Source organism: Podarcis bocagei (genome assembly GCF_964188305.1).
Source record: "Podarcis bocagei genome assembly, chromosome: 3".
Taxonomy (NCBI): Eukaryota; Metazoa; Chordata; class Lepidosauria; order Squamata; family Lacertidae; genus Podarcis; species Podarcis bocagei.
This window is the reverse complement of record NC_138127.1, coordinates 69,114,928-69,135,375: the sequence shown is the minus strand read 5'-3', so window position 1 is coordinate 69,135,375 and position 20,448 is coordinate 69,114,928. Positions and strand designations below refer to the sequence as shown.

General features: G+C 41.7%; 1 protein-coding gene and 1 long non-coding RNA gene across 2 annotated transcripts; both read right to left on the bottom strand.

Moving 5' to 3' along the window:
- Positions 1-12,876: 12,876 nt before the first annotated feature.
- On the bottom strand, positions 12,877-16,036 carry LOC308583838. Its single transcript, XR_014006450.1, has 3 exons — positions 14,493-16,036; positions 13,459-14,189; positions 12,877-13,027 (listed from the first exon to the last, which is right to left on the bottom strand). It is a non-coding gene; the product is annotated as an uncharacterized lncRNA (long non-coding RNA).
- Positions 16,037-16,744: 708 nt separating this feature from the next.
- On the bottom strand, positions 16,745-20,430 carry NANP (N-acetylneuraminic acid phosphatase). Its single transcript, XM_081188147.1, has 2 exons — positions 20,181-20,430; positions 16,745-17,817 (listed from the first exon to the last, which is right to left on the bottom strand). Exons 1-2 carry the CDS (start codon positions 20,268-20,270, stop codon positions 17,095-17,097), a joined length of 813 nt encoding a protein of 270 aa, XP_081044273.1. The 5' UTR covers positions 20,271-20,430; the 3' UTR covers positions 16,745-17,094.
- Positions 20,431-20,448: the final 18 nt, after the last annotated feature.

Sequence of the window (20,448 nt, the reverse complement as noted above, 5' to 3'; positions counted from 1 at the left end):
CTCTGGGCAGCTTCCAATACATATAAAAACATAATAAAATAGCAAACATTACTAGTAACGATCTGATCCAAAATGAAAAAGTCACAATAACTTTAAAATAAACAACATATATCAAATAAGGCAATGTTCAACAATCCACTAAAATCTAATAGTAAACAGTAAAATTGAACATCAGCAAATAATAATTGAAGAGTTTACATTTATCAATATATGACAGACTTGCTTCATCAATATTGCACTAAGTTCACTACCACACAACCGAGAATGACCTTTGGGTAGTGCTTTGTATTCAAAAGATATCGTCAGCATAAACAAGATACCAGAACTTATTTTTGGTGGCTCCTCAACAGCTTCAGAACTTGCTTTCTCTCTAGACTAATCAACTCCAAACCCAAAGGCAAAGATTTGCACAATCTTTTCAATGTCTAATGTGCTTGGAATTTAGGTTAATTTAGGGCCAACATGGAGAGAAATGTCTAAACTTTGGGAAACCGCAAGGGTGGGAAACTGCCTTTATATGTCCAGGTGAGAGAATGAAGGTCAAGTTGATGAGACCCAGCCGAACACTCCTGCTGTGTGCAAGTGAAAAGCTCTACACTGCAGCAGTCAGTGATTACTTTCTAAGACAGTGACATATTGGACCTCATGGTCCAGCCAACCAAAATGATGGATCCTTGCAAATATTACTGCTGCAATCATGGAAGCCCACCCCTCCCCTGCGCCAGTGGTTAACATGTTGTCTGCCTAATGTATGAATTGTCTCTCTGTGTGCAAAGCACTTTGCCATTCCTATCACCCTCACCCTCACAATAGCCTTTGGAAGGAGGAAAATCATCATTATTATTCAGCTTACATCTGAAGTGTACAGCCCTACACCAGCAAGATAAAGGTTTTTCTAAGACCACGTGATGAATCCTGGAGTGAACTGGGATGTGAACTCCGGCCTCCCACCAAGTTAGTATGTATTGGGTCACACTGGCTTTTTAAGTATTTGAGTTAGTGGAGGAATGTTTTGTTTGTACAGTGGTGCCTCGCAAGATGAAATTAATCCGTTCCGCGAGTGTCTTCGTCTAGCGTTTTTTTCGTCTTGCGAAGCAACCCTATTAGCGGCTTAGCGGATTAGCGCTATTAGCGGTTTAGCGGCTATTAAAGGCTTAGCGGCTTAGCGGCTTAGCTGCTAAAAGGCTATTAGCGGCTTAGAAAAAGTGGGGGGAAGCGAAAAAAAATCTCAAGCCTCGCAAGACATTTTCGTCTTGCGAAGCAAGCCCATAGGGAAATTCGTCCTGCGAAGCAACTCAAAAACGGAAAACCCTTTCGTCTAGCGGGTTTTCCGTCTTGCGAGGCATTCGTCTTGCAGGGCACCACTGTAGTGCGTTTGCCAGTTTGAGGCATATCCTTTCAGGGCTTCCGGTCCCACCTGCCTTAATGGAAGCAGCCCCCACAACAGCGGGGGATCATCGGTGAATGAAAAACAGGGATGAGAGAGAGTAAATCATCCTTGCAACTTCCCCCCAGGGATGGGGGGAATGGGCTTCACTTGCAGTTCATCTTGGTTCCTGGCTCTCGCTTTGTCATGGAATGTGGGGGGGCAGAGAGGCACAGAGTGCTAAAGCACTTTGCCTGGCAAAAACCCTCCTATACCACCATTAAGAAGCAGAGGTTCTCCATTTAATTGGATCCTTAACTGGCTTTAAAGAACTGGCGTGTGATGGGAAAGGGTTGAAACAATATACTGCCAAATATACCAGCTACATGGATCAAAGGTTTGAATTGAGATAATATTTTCTTTGGCATGAAAGTTGTTTGGGGAGGAGGAAGCCCACAGTTTGTTTATTCTAAGTTTCTTTTATATATTTATGATTTGGCAACCCTCTCTGGAATATAGGATAAAAATATATTTACTAGTGAGGAAGGGACATTGGAGTAATATTGATATTAACAAGCAAAAATGGAAACTGTGTGATCTGAAATGAAGAAAGGAGGAGGAGGGGAAGATCATGTATGACTGTTGGAAAGACAGAGTAATTTCCTCACCTACGTTTGAAAACAACAGACAAAGAAAAAGAGACTGAGATTTTTGTGTGCTACTGACAGAGTGTAATCTAAGATGAAGTTTAATTGGGCCATAAATCTCTTGCTGGAAGGAAAAGAATTTGGGGGTTGTGATAAGAACGCTGCAGAGATTCTGGGAGTTAGAAAGGAGTATTAAATCTTCAACACATTCAAAAACTGCCTATCTTTTCCTAAGCTGAGGGGGAAATGGTGAAGATCTGCAACATGTTTTACTAGTGAGAAAGAATGGTTTATAGCAGACTGCCGCTTGTTTTGAGACATCGAAGCAAGGGATGGAGAAATAAGACATCTGAGAAACTTCAAGTTTCAGTTCCGCCCCAAGCCATGATGGGAGAAAACAACAGCTAGGAAGTGAAAGAGACAACACCATATATGGACAGGAAGAATATAACAGTTTTTACACACAGAGCAGAATAAAAATAATTGTTTGAGTTCCTCACTTAAAGCTTTATAAATTTATATATTGCAACATCATGAATGGAAATCATTATGTAGCTGTTGACTAAGGGATTATTATTATAACTGAAATGTAACTGACCTTAATTAAGATTATGGAACTCAGTGATACAAGATCGGAAATGCACCCAAAAACCATCAGGTAGGGAGCTGCTTTAACTAAAATGTATTAATTGGAAGTTGATTGACATTTTCATAATTGTATAATTTGGGAATTGTTATTGTTATAATTTGGTTATTATTGGGAGTATATTGGAAAACTAATAAAATAAATAAATTATAGAGGCATATCATTTCCTGGCTTGACCCAGTTTGGATCCCGTTCTTTGGAGCAAAAAGGGAACTGGACAGAGCAGGCTTGATTCGGCAGGCAGGCGAAAATGGCAAAGCAGCAATAATTTATTATGCTACAATTTGGCAGCCTGCAGTGAGTTTTCTGTCTCACGCTGCTTTGTGTACCCAGGCCCCTGTTGCTGAGTAGCTTAGAATGATTAATTTAGATGGAAACAAGACTGTTCACAATGCTGCAACCTGGAATGGTTGAGATGATGAGTTCCTGTTCACATTTAATCACAGCATGAGGGCAGTGCTGTTTTTTTAACCCTAACAAGATCTGTCATTAAAAGTTACTGGAGCTTGACTTTTCTTCATTCGCTGTTAGTCACCCACATCCAAGGCTGTGGGTCAAATTTTCTTTGGAGACAGCTGAGCTTCTGCTCTAGCTGTTCTGCAGTCTTTGTTTCCGCTTTTGCTGGATAATGAAGATCGGCAGTTCTAGTATTCAGTAGTGGATTTGTTCTTTGCATAAAAGGCCTTGATGAATTACGGCTCTCACAAAAGAGGCAAATATATCAGGTACTGGTCATTCTGGAAATGTCTTTTCCCCTACCCCTGCCTATTAAGTTGAAAGTTTGTCAAAATTAATTAATATTTCATCAATCCTCATTTTTTAAATCCACATTTACTTATGCTTAACTGAATATTTTTATATTCTGCATTTTAGAAAAAAAACTTTCTTACAAGTCAGCTTACAATAATATACATAAATTGCAGCATTATTTTTAAAAAATCATAATTAAAAAACACGCATAAAATCAAACACACAATAAAATCAAACAGTGATAAGATGAAAACAGCATCCAACTTAATAAAAGCAGAGATCACAGCAGCACAATAACATCAGTCCAATGAAAGTTATTAAAACAAAAAGGAAACAGTAAACGAATGTTTTAGGGGCTAGTTGGTTTAGAGGGAAAGTGGGTAAGGGGAGGCATGATAGAGGTGCATGAAGTGGATAGGGAGCAGTTTTTCTCCCTCTCTCGTAATATTAGAACCTGCACCATCCAATAAAACTGAATGCTGGAGAGTATAGTTAAACTACGCACAGCGGCAGGAAGGTAAACAGCATTTCTGTGCGTTCTGGCACTCATCACAGTCTTCCGTGCGCCAGTAGTGGTTTAGTCGTGCTGGCCACATGACCCAGAAAACTGTCTGTGGACAAACACTGGCTTCCTCAGCCTGAAAGCGAGATGAGCGCCGCAACCCCAGAGTCGCCTTTGACTGGACTTAACCGTCCAGGGGTCCTTTATCTTTTACCTTAGTTAAACTATGAAAATCACTCTCACGAGGTAGTGATGAGCACCAACTGAAATGGCATTGAATTCATGGAGGATGAGGCTATTGATATCTACTAGCCACCATGGCTGTGCTACAAGATACCTCCACTATCAGAGGTATACCACTTGCTGTAATTATAAGGGGGAGAGTGCTCGTGAATTCAGATTCTGCCTGAGGGCCTCTGTTCTTAATCATCTGTGTGCCTACCATGAGAACAGGATGCTGGACTAGATAGGCCTTTGGTCTGTTCCAGCAGGGATCTCCTTATGTTCTTATGTGTATAGCCAACATCCTGCAAGCAGAAGTCCACTTGCTCAATGGGACTTCCTTTTCTTCTCCTGCTTCAGCAGCCCCACACATGCCCCCCATTCTGCTCAGGATCGTCTCCTCTCTGAAGCCAGTTTGGGACACTCACGGAAGTCCATTCTGCTGGCAGGCAGACACAGCTGGGTGCCTTGTTTTAGACCAACTTATGCCACTGTGAAACCACCAAGCTTCACAGACGTCATGTGTGTGCTGGAAATTTTGTGAAACTCAAAAGCTTGGGTAGTTGCACAAGTTGGTCAGGTAAGAGAGATAATTGTGCTCAGTCTCCAGTTTACTACTTGTTCTTTTTAAGCTATCCTTAAGGCTGCCAAGTAAGTAACAATGTTTTACACCCCAATTCTAAACACATTGGCCATAATCCAGAAAGGCCTGACACACCTACTGGAGATTATATACTATTTTTGGTCGCTTTTGATCTCACGCAGTTTTCCTCAACCCAACCTTCTGCTAGGCTGCAAATCATTTATTTTTTTTTAATACAGAGGAATTTTAAGTACAGTTTCTTTGACTTCTGCTTCCCCTGTGTTGACATTGAAACTATATACTGGCCCCAGTCTTGGTTGTGATCGTTGAGGTAGCAGTCTTGTTCTTTGGGGTGTTCTCCTCTCCTGCCCCTGCACACTAAATCTGTTCTGGATTCCCCTCCCCCAACCCTAGCTAGCACAAGATTTAATTTAATACTGTCCATCTGATTTAATACACAATACCTTTTTGAGTTGGAAGCTGGTGATAGTTAAAGGGGTAAATGGCCTAGCCACCTGCATAGTCCACAGGGCCAAAATCTGCTTTGGTTTTGAGCAATTTTACAGAAACTCTTGCTTTGTTGGTTTGGTTCAGATAATTTCATGACCAATATTTTTTTCTGAGGAGAAACAAGGGGGTATCGTCTGGATCTAGATCCATGCTGTTCCGATGAACCACCCAGTTGTTTCTGCATGTTCCACTTCAAAGCCATAAAATTAAACATCAGGATCTGAAGCTCAGTCAGTGTTGCTTGAAACCCAGAACTAATTGCACATCTGCACACACACAAAAAGCCAAAACTTCAACCTGGACCCATGTTTTTCACGGCTAGTTAGAAATTGAGCAAAGAGACAGACTACTCTTATTGTTTGGGTATTAATTTTTTCCCCTGAAGGAAAGCAGAAAGTCAAATAAATTCCTTGAGTGAAGGTGGTTTAAGAAAGTGCAATTCAAGCATATTTCTGGTGCTGTTCAGCTGCAGACTCTAGTTGAATGGAAGTTTCTTGTTTTTTTACATGATACTGTATAATTCCATGTGTGGCTCGGAGCTGTGTGTGAATGATTCTGCCATAGACTCTGCACCACAATTTAGCATCTTCAAGCAGTTGCTGGAATCCCAGGATCATGGCTAATTTCAGGGTTTTGTTTCTATACAAATCACCAGTGTAGGGGACATGATCTGAACTGGGAGCCAACTATTTGAGGTAGTTGGGCTTTAACCCCTCTTCTTCACTATGGTCTGAATTCAGATTGGGAACTCTGTGCCTGCTATTTGCATTGGGTAAAGCCCATCCCATCCACGGCTTTGTATAGTAGGTGATGGGACTTCAGGTTATTTTGCGCAAAATAAACTGAAGTCTGGATTCAGTGTACAAGCTGGGCAACAATCCTTGTGACATCTAGAGGCTGGGGCTTTGTAGTGGAACCTACACCCCCTGCCCAAGTCACAGCAGGGATTACCAGAGGCACTGAAAAGTGAGAAAAATGGCAGAATCTGAATCCATACTTTAAAAGCTAAACAACTGACCTTTTCTTTTCTTTTTTTTGCAAAGTTGTATATTAGTTGTAAGCAGGGCTTTTTTTCCAGTCAGAACTTACTGGAATTCAGTTCCGGCACCTCTCAGGTGTGTGTTATTGCCATTCTAAGAACATAAGGTGAGTTCATGGTGAGTTCCGGCATCTCTTCTTCTAGAAAAATAGCGCTGGTTGTAAGTACTTCATTGTTGCTGTTAACAATATTATTATTATTAACAACAATAAGAACAACAACAATTTTATTATCTGTACTCTGCCCATCTGACAGGGTTATCCCAGTCACTCTAAGGGCTTCCAACAAAATATAAACACACAGTAAGACATACATTAAAAACTTCCCTATACAGGGGTGCCTTCAGATGTCTTCTAAAAGTCATGTAGTTGTTTATCTCCTTGACATCTGATGGGAGGGTGTTCCACAGGGCAATGTCTTTCATCCAAGCATATGAAGGCAGCATATGTGGTTCTCCCCTACTCACATTTTATCCTCACACCAGCCCTGTGAGGGAGTTGAGACTGAGGCCCAAGTCACCCTGTAAGTTTCATGGCTGAATGAGGATTTGAACCCGGGTCTCTTCATCCTAGTCCAACACTTTCTCTCCACCCTCCAATATCATTCTGACTCTTTGCTAAAATATTTTGAGTCCTCCCTTGCTTTTGAAAAATTGCTTTGGTATAACATTTCTAAAACAATACCCACAATCTGTGATGATCCTTCTTTGTAACTTCCATTCATGATACAATGGTACCTCTGGTTACGAACTTAATTTGTTCTGGAGGTCCGTTCTTAACCTGAAACCATTCTTAACTTGAGGTACCACTTTAGCTAATGGGGCCTCCTGCTGCCGCTGCACCGCCAGTGCGTAATTTCTGTTCTCATCCTGCATTAAAGTTCTTAACTCGAGGTACTACTTCCGGGTTAGTGGAGTCTTTGCAACCTGAGGTGTTTGTAACCCAAGGTACCACTGTACTTCCTAAGGAAATCCAAGCAGATGAGTTTGTCTTCATCAGTAGGATATGGGTTAAATAGATTCATAATGTTTGTTTGAGAGAAACATCTGCCTCATTATCAGTGCAACATACTATGTTTGCTATATAACATCAGCCTACTGCTAGGGTATACTTATAAAATGTTAACCACAGTCTTGTGGTGTTAAACCAACTTTTAATATACTATTTAAGCAACACCTTTTGAGCCTAGAGACAAATTCCATTTTGATTTTGAAGTATGTTCCAATGCAAAGGTGCATAAATATAATGAACTCATTAATGCATGAACTGCCACACAGGTAAAGTTATAAATGAGTTATACTCTAAAGGCAAAAACACACCCTTTCTTGTTTTTTAAACTAAGTTTCTTGTGGCATATAAATAGCTATTTTTAAACCACACAAGACTACTTAATTGTAAAAATGAGAACAAATAGCACGATGCAATTGGAGTAGGGGCCAATATATCTGCCTTTGGCAGCTAGACAAATTCACAGAGGATAAGACTATCAATGACTACTAGTTGTGATGGCAATAGCATTGTGAAACCATTGCCCTCATATCCAGAAAAAAAATGGCCCAAATGGAAAACTAAACATTAAGGGCACAGTTCTTCAACCAGTCCCCAGTAAATATCAGCAGAGTACAGCATCCCAACCTATGCAATGTGTGAACGATGCCTTGCTAAAGAATACATAATAAGCTTCGAAAAGAATTCATCCCTACATTAATGGTCACAGTCTGCTGTCATATTTTCCCCAAACTTTTGAAGTTTCAGAGATGTGAAAGACAAAAATCAGGGCCCGAGTTCTGAAAGGTGATGCTATACTAAGCTAAGCCACATAGCCAGCATAGCGTGACTGGCGTGATAAACTCAAGGTGTAGTAGCCTGCCAGAAACTGCCAAGTCTTTTGAAAAGGCTTTTGTTATCTCTTAGGCTGTAAGCTGCCAACATATGTGGTTTGGCAGACTGGAAGCGGGTTCCTTGTTTTGTTTTGTTTTTGTTCCCCTGTGTCAACACATTGGACTCGTAGAGCAGAAATGCATTCTTATTAAGTTCTTGCACGCATGAGTTGTTGGCAAATAAAGTGGCTTCCTTATCATTTCAGCAGCTGAAAGCCACAGGATATGGCCATGTGATAACTGTTTGCGCTGAGCACGCTGTGGGTTTTTAGACGGACTGAAGTGATTTGCTGGATTGTAGCCCAAATGAAGAGTACCAAAGTCCGAAAGAGAGGAAAGGGTTTCTCCTTTCCAGCACTTGCCCTTGAGAGAAGTTAAGGATGCCAATCTCACTTCTCCCAGAGAGACACATCATAAATAAACCCACACTTCTTCTTGCATTTTTTGGGGTGAGAGTGCACCAGCAAGGCTGTGTTTGGATCACATCCTTCCAATTTATTAATCCTTTATGGATTGAATCCTTCCAAGTTATTAGTTCATTGCAGAAGGATGAATTTCGAAGGATTTGTGTTTTTCACTTCATATATTTGTTTCAGAAAGTGCAGATTAGGTATATTTGCATTTAATTGTTAATGGAATCAAATTTCTTCCCCATCCCTACTTATAGGGAAGTAGATATGGGATTACATGTCGCCCTACGCTGTAATCCTAGACATACTCTGAGGTTAGTAAATCCCATTGAATTCAGTAGGACTTACTTCTTTGTAGAGATGGTTAGGCTTGCGCTGTTAGTTATGCAAACTTTCTCCCACACCCTTAAAAAAAGAAAGAAAAAAGAATGCAGTAACAACACAGCCCTAAGTTAAGACAGCCTATCACCTAATTGCATGAGGCAAATAAACCATTTGTTTTGGGCACGTGGATTTCCAAATTTGCTATACCAGCTATTCTGAGCAGGCAGACTATAAAAGTCATTTGGGATCTTTTGGTTGATGTTTTGCAGATTGTTTCAGAGTCAGGAATGTGGGTTATTTAATATGAACATGCGGAATGAAGCGTTTCTCCCCATCTAGCTTTACTAGAAAGAACCTACTTTAAAGTCCCACTGATACTTGGCTCTTAATATATCCCTTGAAGGATTAAAAATTATGTCAAATACATCATTTACTTCATATGCCGGAAACAACATCTCAGAAAAGATAGCTTAATTTTGGTTTTCCCTTTTGTTAAAGGAACACATTATTTAGGTCTGTCAAGATGGGTGTGGTTGGCTGTTCTTCAAACTAAAATGTGCTCAGAAAGATTAAAGCAGAGCTTGGCACGGTTTCAGACAAAAAAAAATCTATCTGTGTACAAAGTGCCACCAAATGGCATGTAGAACAGCCTTCTACCTTGCAATTACATAAGGTCTTTACACAACATACAAAGAAATGAATTGACTGGGGTTCTTCACACCCTAATGAAATACAGTATGTGAGAAAAACACTGAATATCTCATTGTTTATATGAGGTTTTGGTGCCTATATAGTGAGACCGTGAGAGAAGCTGAATGAGTACATGGGCTACAATGCATCGATCTGATTACGTTGTAAAACTATTTGAATGAAAGCTTAGACCGAGTAAGCATTGCAAACAATGGTTCGTCTCACAGTTGTGACTACATCACAAGCTGAGGTCTCTAGTCAGGATATGAATTCTGTCTCTTTCTCTCCCATTTATCGTATTTTTCGCTATATAAGACGCACCAGACCACAAGACGCACCTAGTTTTTGGAGGAGGAAAACAAGAAAAAAAAATATTCTGCATCTCAGAAGCCAGAACAGCAAGAGGGATCGCTGCGCAGTGAAAGCAGCAATCCCTCTTGCTGTTCTGGCTTCTGGGATAGCTGCGCAGCCTGCATTCGCTCCATAAGACACACACACATTTCCCTTACTTTTTAGGATGGAAAAAGTGAGTCTTATAGAGCAAAAAATACGGTAATTTCCATCAGAACTGGTGCTGATTCGGATTCTCCACCACCTTAATGGGGGAAAGGATTGCACAGGCACCTTCAGCGATGGCACTGAACTTACACAACCACTCCCTGCATGGAATGAGCATAGGGACAAGATGGTACCTCACAGCACCTGAAAAGACAGTTCTTGTGGAATGCAACCATCTTCTGAAAACAGCTTGGATCAGAACCACCACATTCCTATCCTGTTGGAAGTGAAACAGCAGGGATCATTCCATGTGCAACTTAATTCTGTTTGTGTGTATAAGTCAACTAGCTAAGAGGGGGATGAGTGGAGGTGTTCTTAGCAACCAGGCAGAGTGGTATGATGTTTGCTGAAGTAGCACATGTCATGACTGGCTATATAGTTTTGAAGGAGTTTTCCTCTGCATGTTTGGTTGAATGTCTCCCTGCTATGTATGAGACCTGAAGTAAGAAAGACAAAATTACTCTGTTTGTTTCTGTTCAGTTTTGCTCAGTAAAGTGTTATCAGGATGTTTCTCTCTTGACTCCACATGCATTATTTTAGTGACTTTGCTGACATTTCTAGCTTAGCCAAAAGGATTAATGGTATTAAAAGTTGCTGAGAAGCCTGAAGAAATTGACAGGACACACTCTCCTTATCTGCTTCCTGACTAAAGTTTTTCAGCCAGCAGAACCAAGGTGGTTCCTGGTCCCAAATCTGGCCAAAGTTAGTGTCCAGTTTATCAGTTCCCTTCAAGACAATCTGGACCTGACCCATTACAACCCACCCTACCACATTGCATGTGAAGAGAATATTTGAACTTAGCTTGGTTAAATAAACCTAGTTACAGCTTTTTCACTGAAGGTCTTATAGTGGCCTTGGTGGAACCATCTTTTCTTTCAGGCATACATTAACCCAGCAAGCAAAACAAGGTTCTATAGCTTCTTGCGATAACTTTATCCACATCTTCGGGCCACAAAAACAAATTCAGCCAAGCAACTGTGGTAGCATGAGGTTCCCATGGGGCAATTCTGCGACAACTGTGGACTTCAGGATAGAAGGGATGCAAATGGTTTTGTCTGTCATGTGCTTTGCAAATAGGTCCCACAGCGACCAACTAATCACACATGTTTCTGGAAATCCATAAGCAGAACATGACAATGAGGCACAATCTCTACTGTTTGGCACTTGTACTGGGTCCCCAGAAGTATATCTGAATGTAGAATATTCCTCTTCAGTCCTAACTCCATTTAGCTGCTTTAGATATGGGCCTGATAAATCCCACAAAAGAGAAAGGCTCGTCACTACTACCACCAAAGAAGAAGAAGCCTGCAGAAGTCTGTATGCGCCACCTGCTGTATATTATCTCCATTGCAATAAAAATCACGATTAATGAAGCTCTGCATCTAAAATCTGCATGCATCCGCCTCCGATAAAAAATTAACATTTCGGAATTACTGAAGCATGTTACAGTAGCGGGTATGCTGAATCCCAAAAGGATATTTTATCCTTTTGAATATTTTATAGTTTATATATCCCAGAGCAGAAAAAAGTGTGAAGGTTGCATCCTTACACACACTTTTCCTGGAACAAGTCCCATTGAGCACAGTGAGCAAACATGCATTTTACTTGTTTAGTAAATTTCAATACCATCCTTCACCTGAGGATTACAGGGCAGTTTACATAGGATTGCAGTGAATCGTGTCCAATAACATTATGCCTTATCACATAGGTCTGGTTTTTAGCCACCCCTACCCCACTCCATATCCAATTCTTTCCAATCCTTGGAAAGTCCAAAACAGCTAAAATCAGAAAAACACACAATTAAAGGGGAAAAGGTTTGGGGCAACACTGAGATGGGGTGGACATCATAATTAAACTATGTTAAGTAAGCCTGAGCATGCTGAAGGCTTAAGAACACTTAAGAACACAAATATCTTATGAAATGAAATCAGGGACCAGAATACTATACAAGGATTCAAGTTAGGTGGTCCACTGGAAATTTGCCAGCAGTCCACTAGTTCAAAACATTTGAAGGGAACCATGAAAGAAAGAGCAAGGTGTACTGTGTTGTTAGTATCAATGGAATGAGAAATATACTTCATAGCCTAAGCAAATCTGGAGCCTGCCATGGATATTTTACCGCCTGTGGCAAAGAAACAAAATGTTCTTCCATTTATACAGAAGCCCAGTAGACTGGCAGTTCAATCTTACTTCAACACCCACAACAGGAAAGCACCCTTTAATGCACCTGAAGGAAGGATATTAATTTAGGGAGTGCAGATGTGCTACATGATACACACAACTCTGCCCCTGACTACCTCTCTGCCACTCTCTGCCCCCTACTAGCAGCTGCTATGCCAGGTGGCTGCCGCACACTACCTAATGGCAGAACCTGGTAAGTGTATGCTACATGGAAAGCTGAAATTGATTCACAGCCAAAAGACAATCTGACATGCTGGGGTTTTGGTGACGGCAGAGAATCATTCAGAGAAAGTTTGGTTTGACAGAGAGTGCAGTATTTAATTAAGTTTCACTTGGTGTGGACATGACTAAGTTAGGTCCCTTAATTTCAGTGGGTCTAACTTGAGTAAAACTCAGTTGAATACCACCCAGATTTTTTTTTTTAAATAGTTCACCCTAATTTTAAATGCTGGCATAAATAAAAAACTGGATACAGAATAGTTTTGCTGCTTTATTACAAACAAAAAGATTTTCGCAAGAAATGGTTAACAGAATTATTGAAAGGTTTTAAACAATGTACAAATGCATTAGAAAATGCATCTGTGACTCAGATATAGACAAATCAGATACTTTCAAAGTAACTGAGATTTAAGCTTAGAATAGAAGCAAACAGTATGGTTCTTTCATCCAGTTGCAGGCAGGAAAGAAGCTCGTCACTTCTGTTGTTGATGCATTTTCATACTGAAAGCAAAAAAGAGAATATTCAGGACTCTTCTCAGTAAAATGCCCGCAAAAAGACAGTGAAAAACATCAACAGTTTGGAAAACAAAAGCTTGCAACATGTTTGTGGCAATCGCTCCAAATCCCTAACCCTGGCAAGAAAGCCTATATATATAATCATGAAAAAGAAGTCAATGTTAGAGGCATAAGGGAACAATAATTAAGGTACCATAATAGTTAATTTAGAAAGGATGAGAAGTTAAATACTAGAACTTTGGGGGGGGGGAGAACACTCACTCCAAATACTTTTTAAAGAGTAATGCTCATGGAAAGTAAAAGTTTAAATAAACAGACAGACAGACATCCTAGTGATGTGTTCTGATATTATCAGAGTTTTGAATGGGTATCCTCTCTGGGTTATGATGCACATACAGGCAACCTCAATTACTCACAAGTGGTTTCATATGCACAGAGGGGCATTGGCATCACCCTTGTGTGCCTCTCCTGTGCCTTCCACATACCAAGCCTATGGGTTGTGTACACATGCAGCTGCACATGCAAGCCCTGCTGTCATCCACCACCACCTAAAACGGGAATAAAAGGAACATGAGAATTAAGGACACACACACACACAACTGACTAGGCGCCCATGTATGATGCTGTATGCAGTTCATAGTGGGGTTAGATACATGCATGCAGCCCCGATACCTTGCCATGTGTATAGATGCACCACAATGGAATGTGGAATAGATTTAAATTTGTTGATGGTGGGGTGGAAGAGTGCTTGCCTTTTTCATGTCATTTAAATTTTGAACGCTCAGCTACCGATTGCATTGAAAGGTGATAAGCTGCACGCAGGATTCTGCAGGAAAGAAGCACAACTCGGCAGCGACACAGTGAGAATTGCAGTATCCAATAATGGAACAGCTTCAGGTTCTTCTAAACCTGATTGGATTCTTTCTTTTCCTTATTAGAAGAGGGAACCAGAACAGAGCCATGGGAACCCTCAACTGCAACCAAAGTCACAGTCTCCACCTACAGCAGGAGTGGGGCAACTCTGGCCGCCCTTCAGATCTTGTTGGACTCCACCTCCCATCAGCCCCAACCAGCATGGCAAATGAACAGGGATAATGGGAACCATGGTCAAGCAACACCTGCAGGGCTATGGTTTCCTACCCCTCACCTAGAGGAGGGAGAAAGGTTGTTTTCTGCTGCTCCAGAGAAGCGGACACGGAGCAATGGATTCAAACTACAAGAAAGAAGATTCCACCTAAACATTAGGAAGAACTTCCTGACAGTAAGAGCTGTTCGACAGTGGAATTTGCTGCCAAGGAGTGTGGTGGAGTCTCCTTCTTTGGAGGTCTTTAAGCAGAGGCTTGACAACCATATGTCAGGAGTGCTCTGATGGTGTTTCCTGCTTGGCAGGGGGTTGGACTCGATGGCCCTTGTGGTCTCTTCCAACTCTATGATTCTATGATTCTATGACCTACAGAATGGCAGGTATGATTGCATCTTCATTGAACCTGTCCTGTCTGCAACCTCCTAGAACCATTGTGGTTGCAAAGCAGTATACAAATACAATGGTACCTTGGGTTAAGTACTTAATTCATTCCAGAGGTCCGTTCTTAACCTGAAACTGTTCTTAACCTGAAGCACCACTTCAGCTAATGGGGCCTCTTGCTGCCGCCGCGCTGCCGGAGCCCGATTTCTGTTCTTATCCTGAAGCAAAGTTCTTAACCTGAAGCACTATTTCTGGGTTAGTGGAATCTGTAACCTGAAGCGTATGTACCCTGAAGCGTATGTAACCCGAGGTACCACTGTACTGTAAAAACAAATCTATCAGATACGTTGTGGCACGATCATCAGCACGCTCACTAAGAATTAAAGCACAGTGTTCAATTGAGCTGACGCAGTCTGGGTAGGACTAATGGGTTATTCAGTATGGTTAGGATCAGGACTCTTCCCCCCCCCCAGCTGGAACTCATTGGGACTCTAGTTCCGGCACCTCTCAGGTGGGTGCTATTGCCATTCTAAGAAAACAAGGCAGGTGTTCATCCAGCACCTCTTTTTCTAAAAAATAGCATTGCTTATGATTAATGGGTTATTGGTGACATGAGGAAGAGTGGAATATCTAGCAATTATTCTGAGAAATTTCTGTCTCCCAGTGCTTCCCGCAGTCTTGGTACCTCAGGGCAACTAGATTACTTGACAGTAATCTATCCTGGCAGTCACTTGTAAATCAGATTTGAATGAAGGTTGATGTCATTCTTTTTCTAGGCTAGGGAACTTGTGGTCCTCCAGATGTTCTTGAAGTGCAGTTCCCCACAACCTTGCCCATCAGCCATGTTGCCTGGAGCTACTAGTTCAACAAAGTTGGGCGGCCCCAGATTTTCCACCTCCTTTTCTCAAAAGAAAGAACAGCACGGTCCTTGAAGGATTCTATGGAATAAATTATTTGTCGATAAGCCCAAGCCCTCATCAAGAAACAGTCTGAGGGAAGCAAATCTAAATATCACTCATCCATGGTGATACAAAAGATGTAACAATAAACTAAATAATTGTCTGTCTTGAAGTAGCTTCCCAGCTGTTGACTCTTGAGGGAAGCCACTTCACCCTGCTGAAGGATTTGGTTGGATCTGACTTCAATCCAGAGAACCCTCAGCAGGTGTGCTGCTGTACCCATATGCAAGTAATCCACACATTTGTGGAATATGGAGAGCCACATGGATATTCCTCATGGTTTATGCCATTGCAAGATGTGTGTTCTCTTCCCTTTACCCCACCTGAAATCCTTTCCCCATGGCTTTACCCACTTCTGTGCTGCATTCCCTGGATTTAAACAGTATAATGCACCATTTGACTGCCATCACTAGGTTTGTATCCTTTAGCTCTTCTTGGACAAAGCTAATGAAACACATTTCTTATAGCTGAAAAACATATGGCCTTGCCTTGCTTTATACTCCATATGTATGGAAGATTGCTAAGTCACCTGGAATCATCTATCCCAGCTTTAGTCCCTTACTCTTTATGCTTGTGGCCCTCAAGATAGTTGTTTAGTCGTATCCGACTCTTCGTGGACCAGAGCACGCCAGGCACTCCTGTCTTCCACTGCCTCCCGCAGTTTGGTCAGTCTCATGTTTGTAGCTTCGAGAACGCTCAAGATAGTATTGCATTGAATTCTCATCATCTCTGACTGATAGCCATGCTGGCTAGGACTGGTGGGAATTGGAGTCCAACATGTGAAGGGCCCACATTCCCCTGTCCCACTTTACATTATGTTCTGAAGCATAGGATAGTCCCAAAGCAATCAATGCTACAACACTATTATAACTAAGCAGAAGTATGTGTAAGTGAAGTAATACTATACTCTGTCCCTGCCTTACCCATGCGTCCTAGTACTCCCTTCTTCTGAGGCCACCCTGTGCTTCTTTTAGACTGCAAGCCCCTTGTGGCAGTGAGCTGCCGCACCTATGTTCTTTGTAAAACAGCACTGACATAGATGGCACACAAAATTGTCATCGTAAGGTGGAATAAGCTGAACTCCAGAGAGCCAGACATCTGAGGAAGTTTGAGCAAGCCAAGGAAGGCACGTCCTCTTGGATTACATCACATAGGGATGTCATTACCACACTGCTTTAAAATGCTAGCGTTAGTCAGTGTAAATATATTACCTCACAAAAAGCAGATTACTTAATATGTCTGATAAATGGGTCTGCATATATACGAGGGCAGGGACCATTTCACTGATGATGTTGAGACCATTTTATTTGAGAACAATCACTGCAAAACACAGTAAAAATGAACGAGAGAACCCAGAATTACAAGAATATGTAAGAGGACAAAGCTGGATTGTCCAAATGGGGTTTTGAACAATTAGGATTTAATTCCACAATCATAAAACAGATCTTTATACTGCCTTCTACATTTCTGCATGTAACAGAGATGCTTTTCATTCTGTTTGTGCTACATGCAAATACTCCTACTGTAACAATGTAGAAATCAAATGTACATTGTAGCCAATGTAGGTATTTTACTTAGTAGCAAGCTGATTCAAGCTTCACGCGTAAAAATGCCCTTTAAAATGAACCCTAGCAGGTTAAAGTCCTGGGTTCCCCAGCGGAACTATCGCACACGTTACAAATACCAGCCAACTGGTTAATTTCTAAGTTAGCATCTCCTTTGTTTTGTAGAAGTCCTGGAAGATCAAGAATGGAAGAAATAATATAGTGAGGGACTGGAGAAGTGTCTTTTGGAGGCGTGACAGTTTTATTTATCCAAACTGTTGCTTTAAAACCTGCATTCAGGCCTCCTTGAATGTCTGTATCTAAAGAGTCACCAACCATCACGCAATCCTCAGGCTGAACCCCTAGAAGTTCACAACAGTGATGAAATATAGATGATGCCGGTTTCTCTTCTTTTTGCTCTCCCCCCACAACAATGGCATCAAAGTATGGCTGGCAAGCACAGGCTTCAATCTTTTCTCTTTGGGTCTGAGTGTCTCCATTTGTCAGCAGAAGCAAACGGACATATTTTCTAAGGTTGCTGAGCATCCCCCGTGTCTCTTCTGCCAAGGTCAGATGTTGCAGGCGGGTAGTTTTCCAAAGGAAATAACATTCTGTAGCTAGATTGCGGTTGGCTGTTCCTCCCTTTATTTCTTGTATAGCTTCTTCCCAGTGCTGAATCCTTAAGTCAGTAATACACATCTTAGAAGGATCGTGGCACTCTTTGAGGAGTTTGGCTTGGACTTTATCACAAATCAGGTGAGCTTCTTTTTCATCACAATGATGCTCGGACTGCAAGACATTTATCACCTATGAAGTGAAAGTTAAAACAGAACAGGATCAGTTTGGTGAAGATTCTACTGGTTTGCTCTGTACTGGACAGCTTATTTCTAAAAGATGTTCCACCAGAATGTGCAACAGCATGGATCCAATAAACTGCCACATGGAACACAATACCTCAAGGACCGCCTCCATAATTACTGACCCAGACCCTGCAATCATCATCTGAGGGCCTTCTTCATGTGCCTCCTCCACGAGGGGTCTGGAGGGTGGCAACATGAAGTGGCTCCCCATTTGTGGAATGATTTCCCTAGGGAGGCTTGCCAGGCATCTTCATTACATATCTTTAGGCACCAGGCAAAAACCATTCCTCTTCTCAGAGACCTTTGGCTAATTAAACAATCTATGGCCTTTTAAACTTGGGTGTGTGTGTGTGTGTGTGTGTTTTGTTTGTTATTATGTCGGCTGTTGTTGTGCTTTTATATTGTAAACTGCTCTGTGATCCTCAGATGAAGGACAGTATAGAAATTTAATAGATAATACTAAATAATAATATGACGATGAATGCAGCAATGCCACACAGCCCGTATTCATCTCACAGACACCATTTTCAAGAGCACAACTCTTTTAGTACTCATTCAGCCATTACTTTTGGATGCTTCATCAATTCTAGGGGTAATCTACAGTGTAACACACATCAAGAAATTCATGTATTTCAGCCATAACAACTTATACATTATTTAGAAATTGCTACAGCCCATACCTACAAGTTCTCAGTTGTCCTCTTATATTGTCCAACCAAGTCAGCAAAGCAGCAAAAACTAAATTAAAGGATACTGCACCTGCAGTCCTCTAATCCACATCCTGAAACAGCAATGCTGTTCTATTCTACATTTACACAAGAGCTCTCCTTTTGTTACAACGTGAGTTAATTTCTGCAAGGTGGGATGTTGGAACACTAGAGCTTTCTCTATGCAAGGGCACAAAGCCTTTTAACCACCACCATAATAGAGCCCATGTAAATGACATTAGCCCCAGTAAGCATTTTGATTTAGAATGCCAAAATCAAATCATGGCATATTTTGTGAAATACATTATGCTGCATATCCAAGAGGCGACACTATTTTCAAGTTCTTCATGTGAATTCCAAACTACTCTGTCTCTCACACACTGCAATTTTTTTTAAAAAAAAGGCAAAGCCTTTATCGTACTGTGCATAAAGTACATAAAGTGTCAAGGTACATTCTCTTCTTCTGGATTAATTGGCCAATGGCCAAGAACAAATAACTATCCTCTGATTACTTGCTGTTACTTATGAGTACTTAATACATTAAGGGCTGTGGCTCAGTGCTTATGCTTTGCATGTAGAAGGTCCCAGCATCTTCAGGTCGGCCTGAAAGAGACTACCAACTGGAGAGTCACCCACCAGTCAGTGTAGCCAATATGGATTAAGGTAATAGACTAATGGTCAGATTCAGTATAAGGTAGCACCCCGGTATCCCTAAACTTGTCAGCATTCTTCACATGGCCCCCAGAAGTCAGCTGTTCAGGTACAAAGATGCCCTAAGAGAGGACATGCAAAATACCCACAGCACTTCCTCCCCTACAAGGGGCAACAGGGCCTTTCCTTGAAAATATTCAAGAAAGAGATCCATAGTGAAACAGATGAAACATCCAACAGTAATGACTGAAAGAGCTTAAAAGAAAATCCAATAGAATTTGTGCTCTTGAAAGTCGTGTCTGGGAGTGAATGCTGGCTGTGTGACATTGCTGCATTCATCACCACCATCACATTCTTTATTATTATCTATTAAATTTCTATACAGTGGTACCTCGGGTTAAGTACTTAATTTGTTCCGGAGGTCTGCTCTTAACCTGAAACTGTTCTTAACCTAAAGCACCACTTTAGCTAATGGGGCCTCCTGCTGCTGCCGCGCCGCCGGAGCACGATTTCTGTTCTCATCCTGAAGCAAAGTTCTTAACCTGAAGCACTATTTCTGGGTTAGCGGAGTCTGTAACCCGAGGTACCACTGTACTGCCCTTCATCCGAGGATCACAAGGTGACTTAAAATATAAAAACACAAAAATACATAGCACAGGAACTAACAAAAAGAATAACGTCTCTGCGCCCCCCCCCCCCGTTTAAAGGGCCATAATTTAATTAACTAAAGGCCAATATTGATTCAGCACTGGGTCCCCTTAGCCCGAGATGTCCGGGAGATGGGAGTTGCAAAGTACTTTACTTCCTTAAAAACCACAAAAGACACAACAGATTCAGAGCAGGAACTGTCTGGCAATAAAGCTTTACAGCTTATTATACTTGCACTTCCTTGTCGTTGTGTTTTTTTTTAACGGAGGAAGACCAGAAGGGAGGAGCTGCGTGCAACCGGTACCTCCTCAATGGCTCTCCTGCCTGCGGCGGCGGTGTCGATCAGCGTGTTGTCCAAGTCAAAGAAAACAGCCTTGACCCCTTGCAGCCCCATAGCAGCAGCAGCAGCACTGAAGTCGCAGCGGGTCTCGCAGGCGGAGGAAACAGCCGCGTCCGCCTCGCCAGCTATGCAAGCTCAGCTGGCCGATTCATTTGCTTGTGCCTCGCGAGAACCGGCAACTCCCGAGAAAAAGCGAGACCGCTCTTAAGGGATGCTGAACTCCCGTCCCTGT

Coding starts and splice junctions, on each gene's coding strand:
- NANP (XM_081188147.1), bottom strand. CDS start 20,270: ATGGGGCTGCAAGGGGTCAAGGCTGTTTTCTTTGACTTGGACAACACG. Junction 17,818..20,180: donor GCAGGAGAGCCATTGAGGAG/GTACCGGTTGCA, acceptor TTCACTTCATAG/GTGATAAATGTCTTGCAGTC.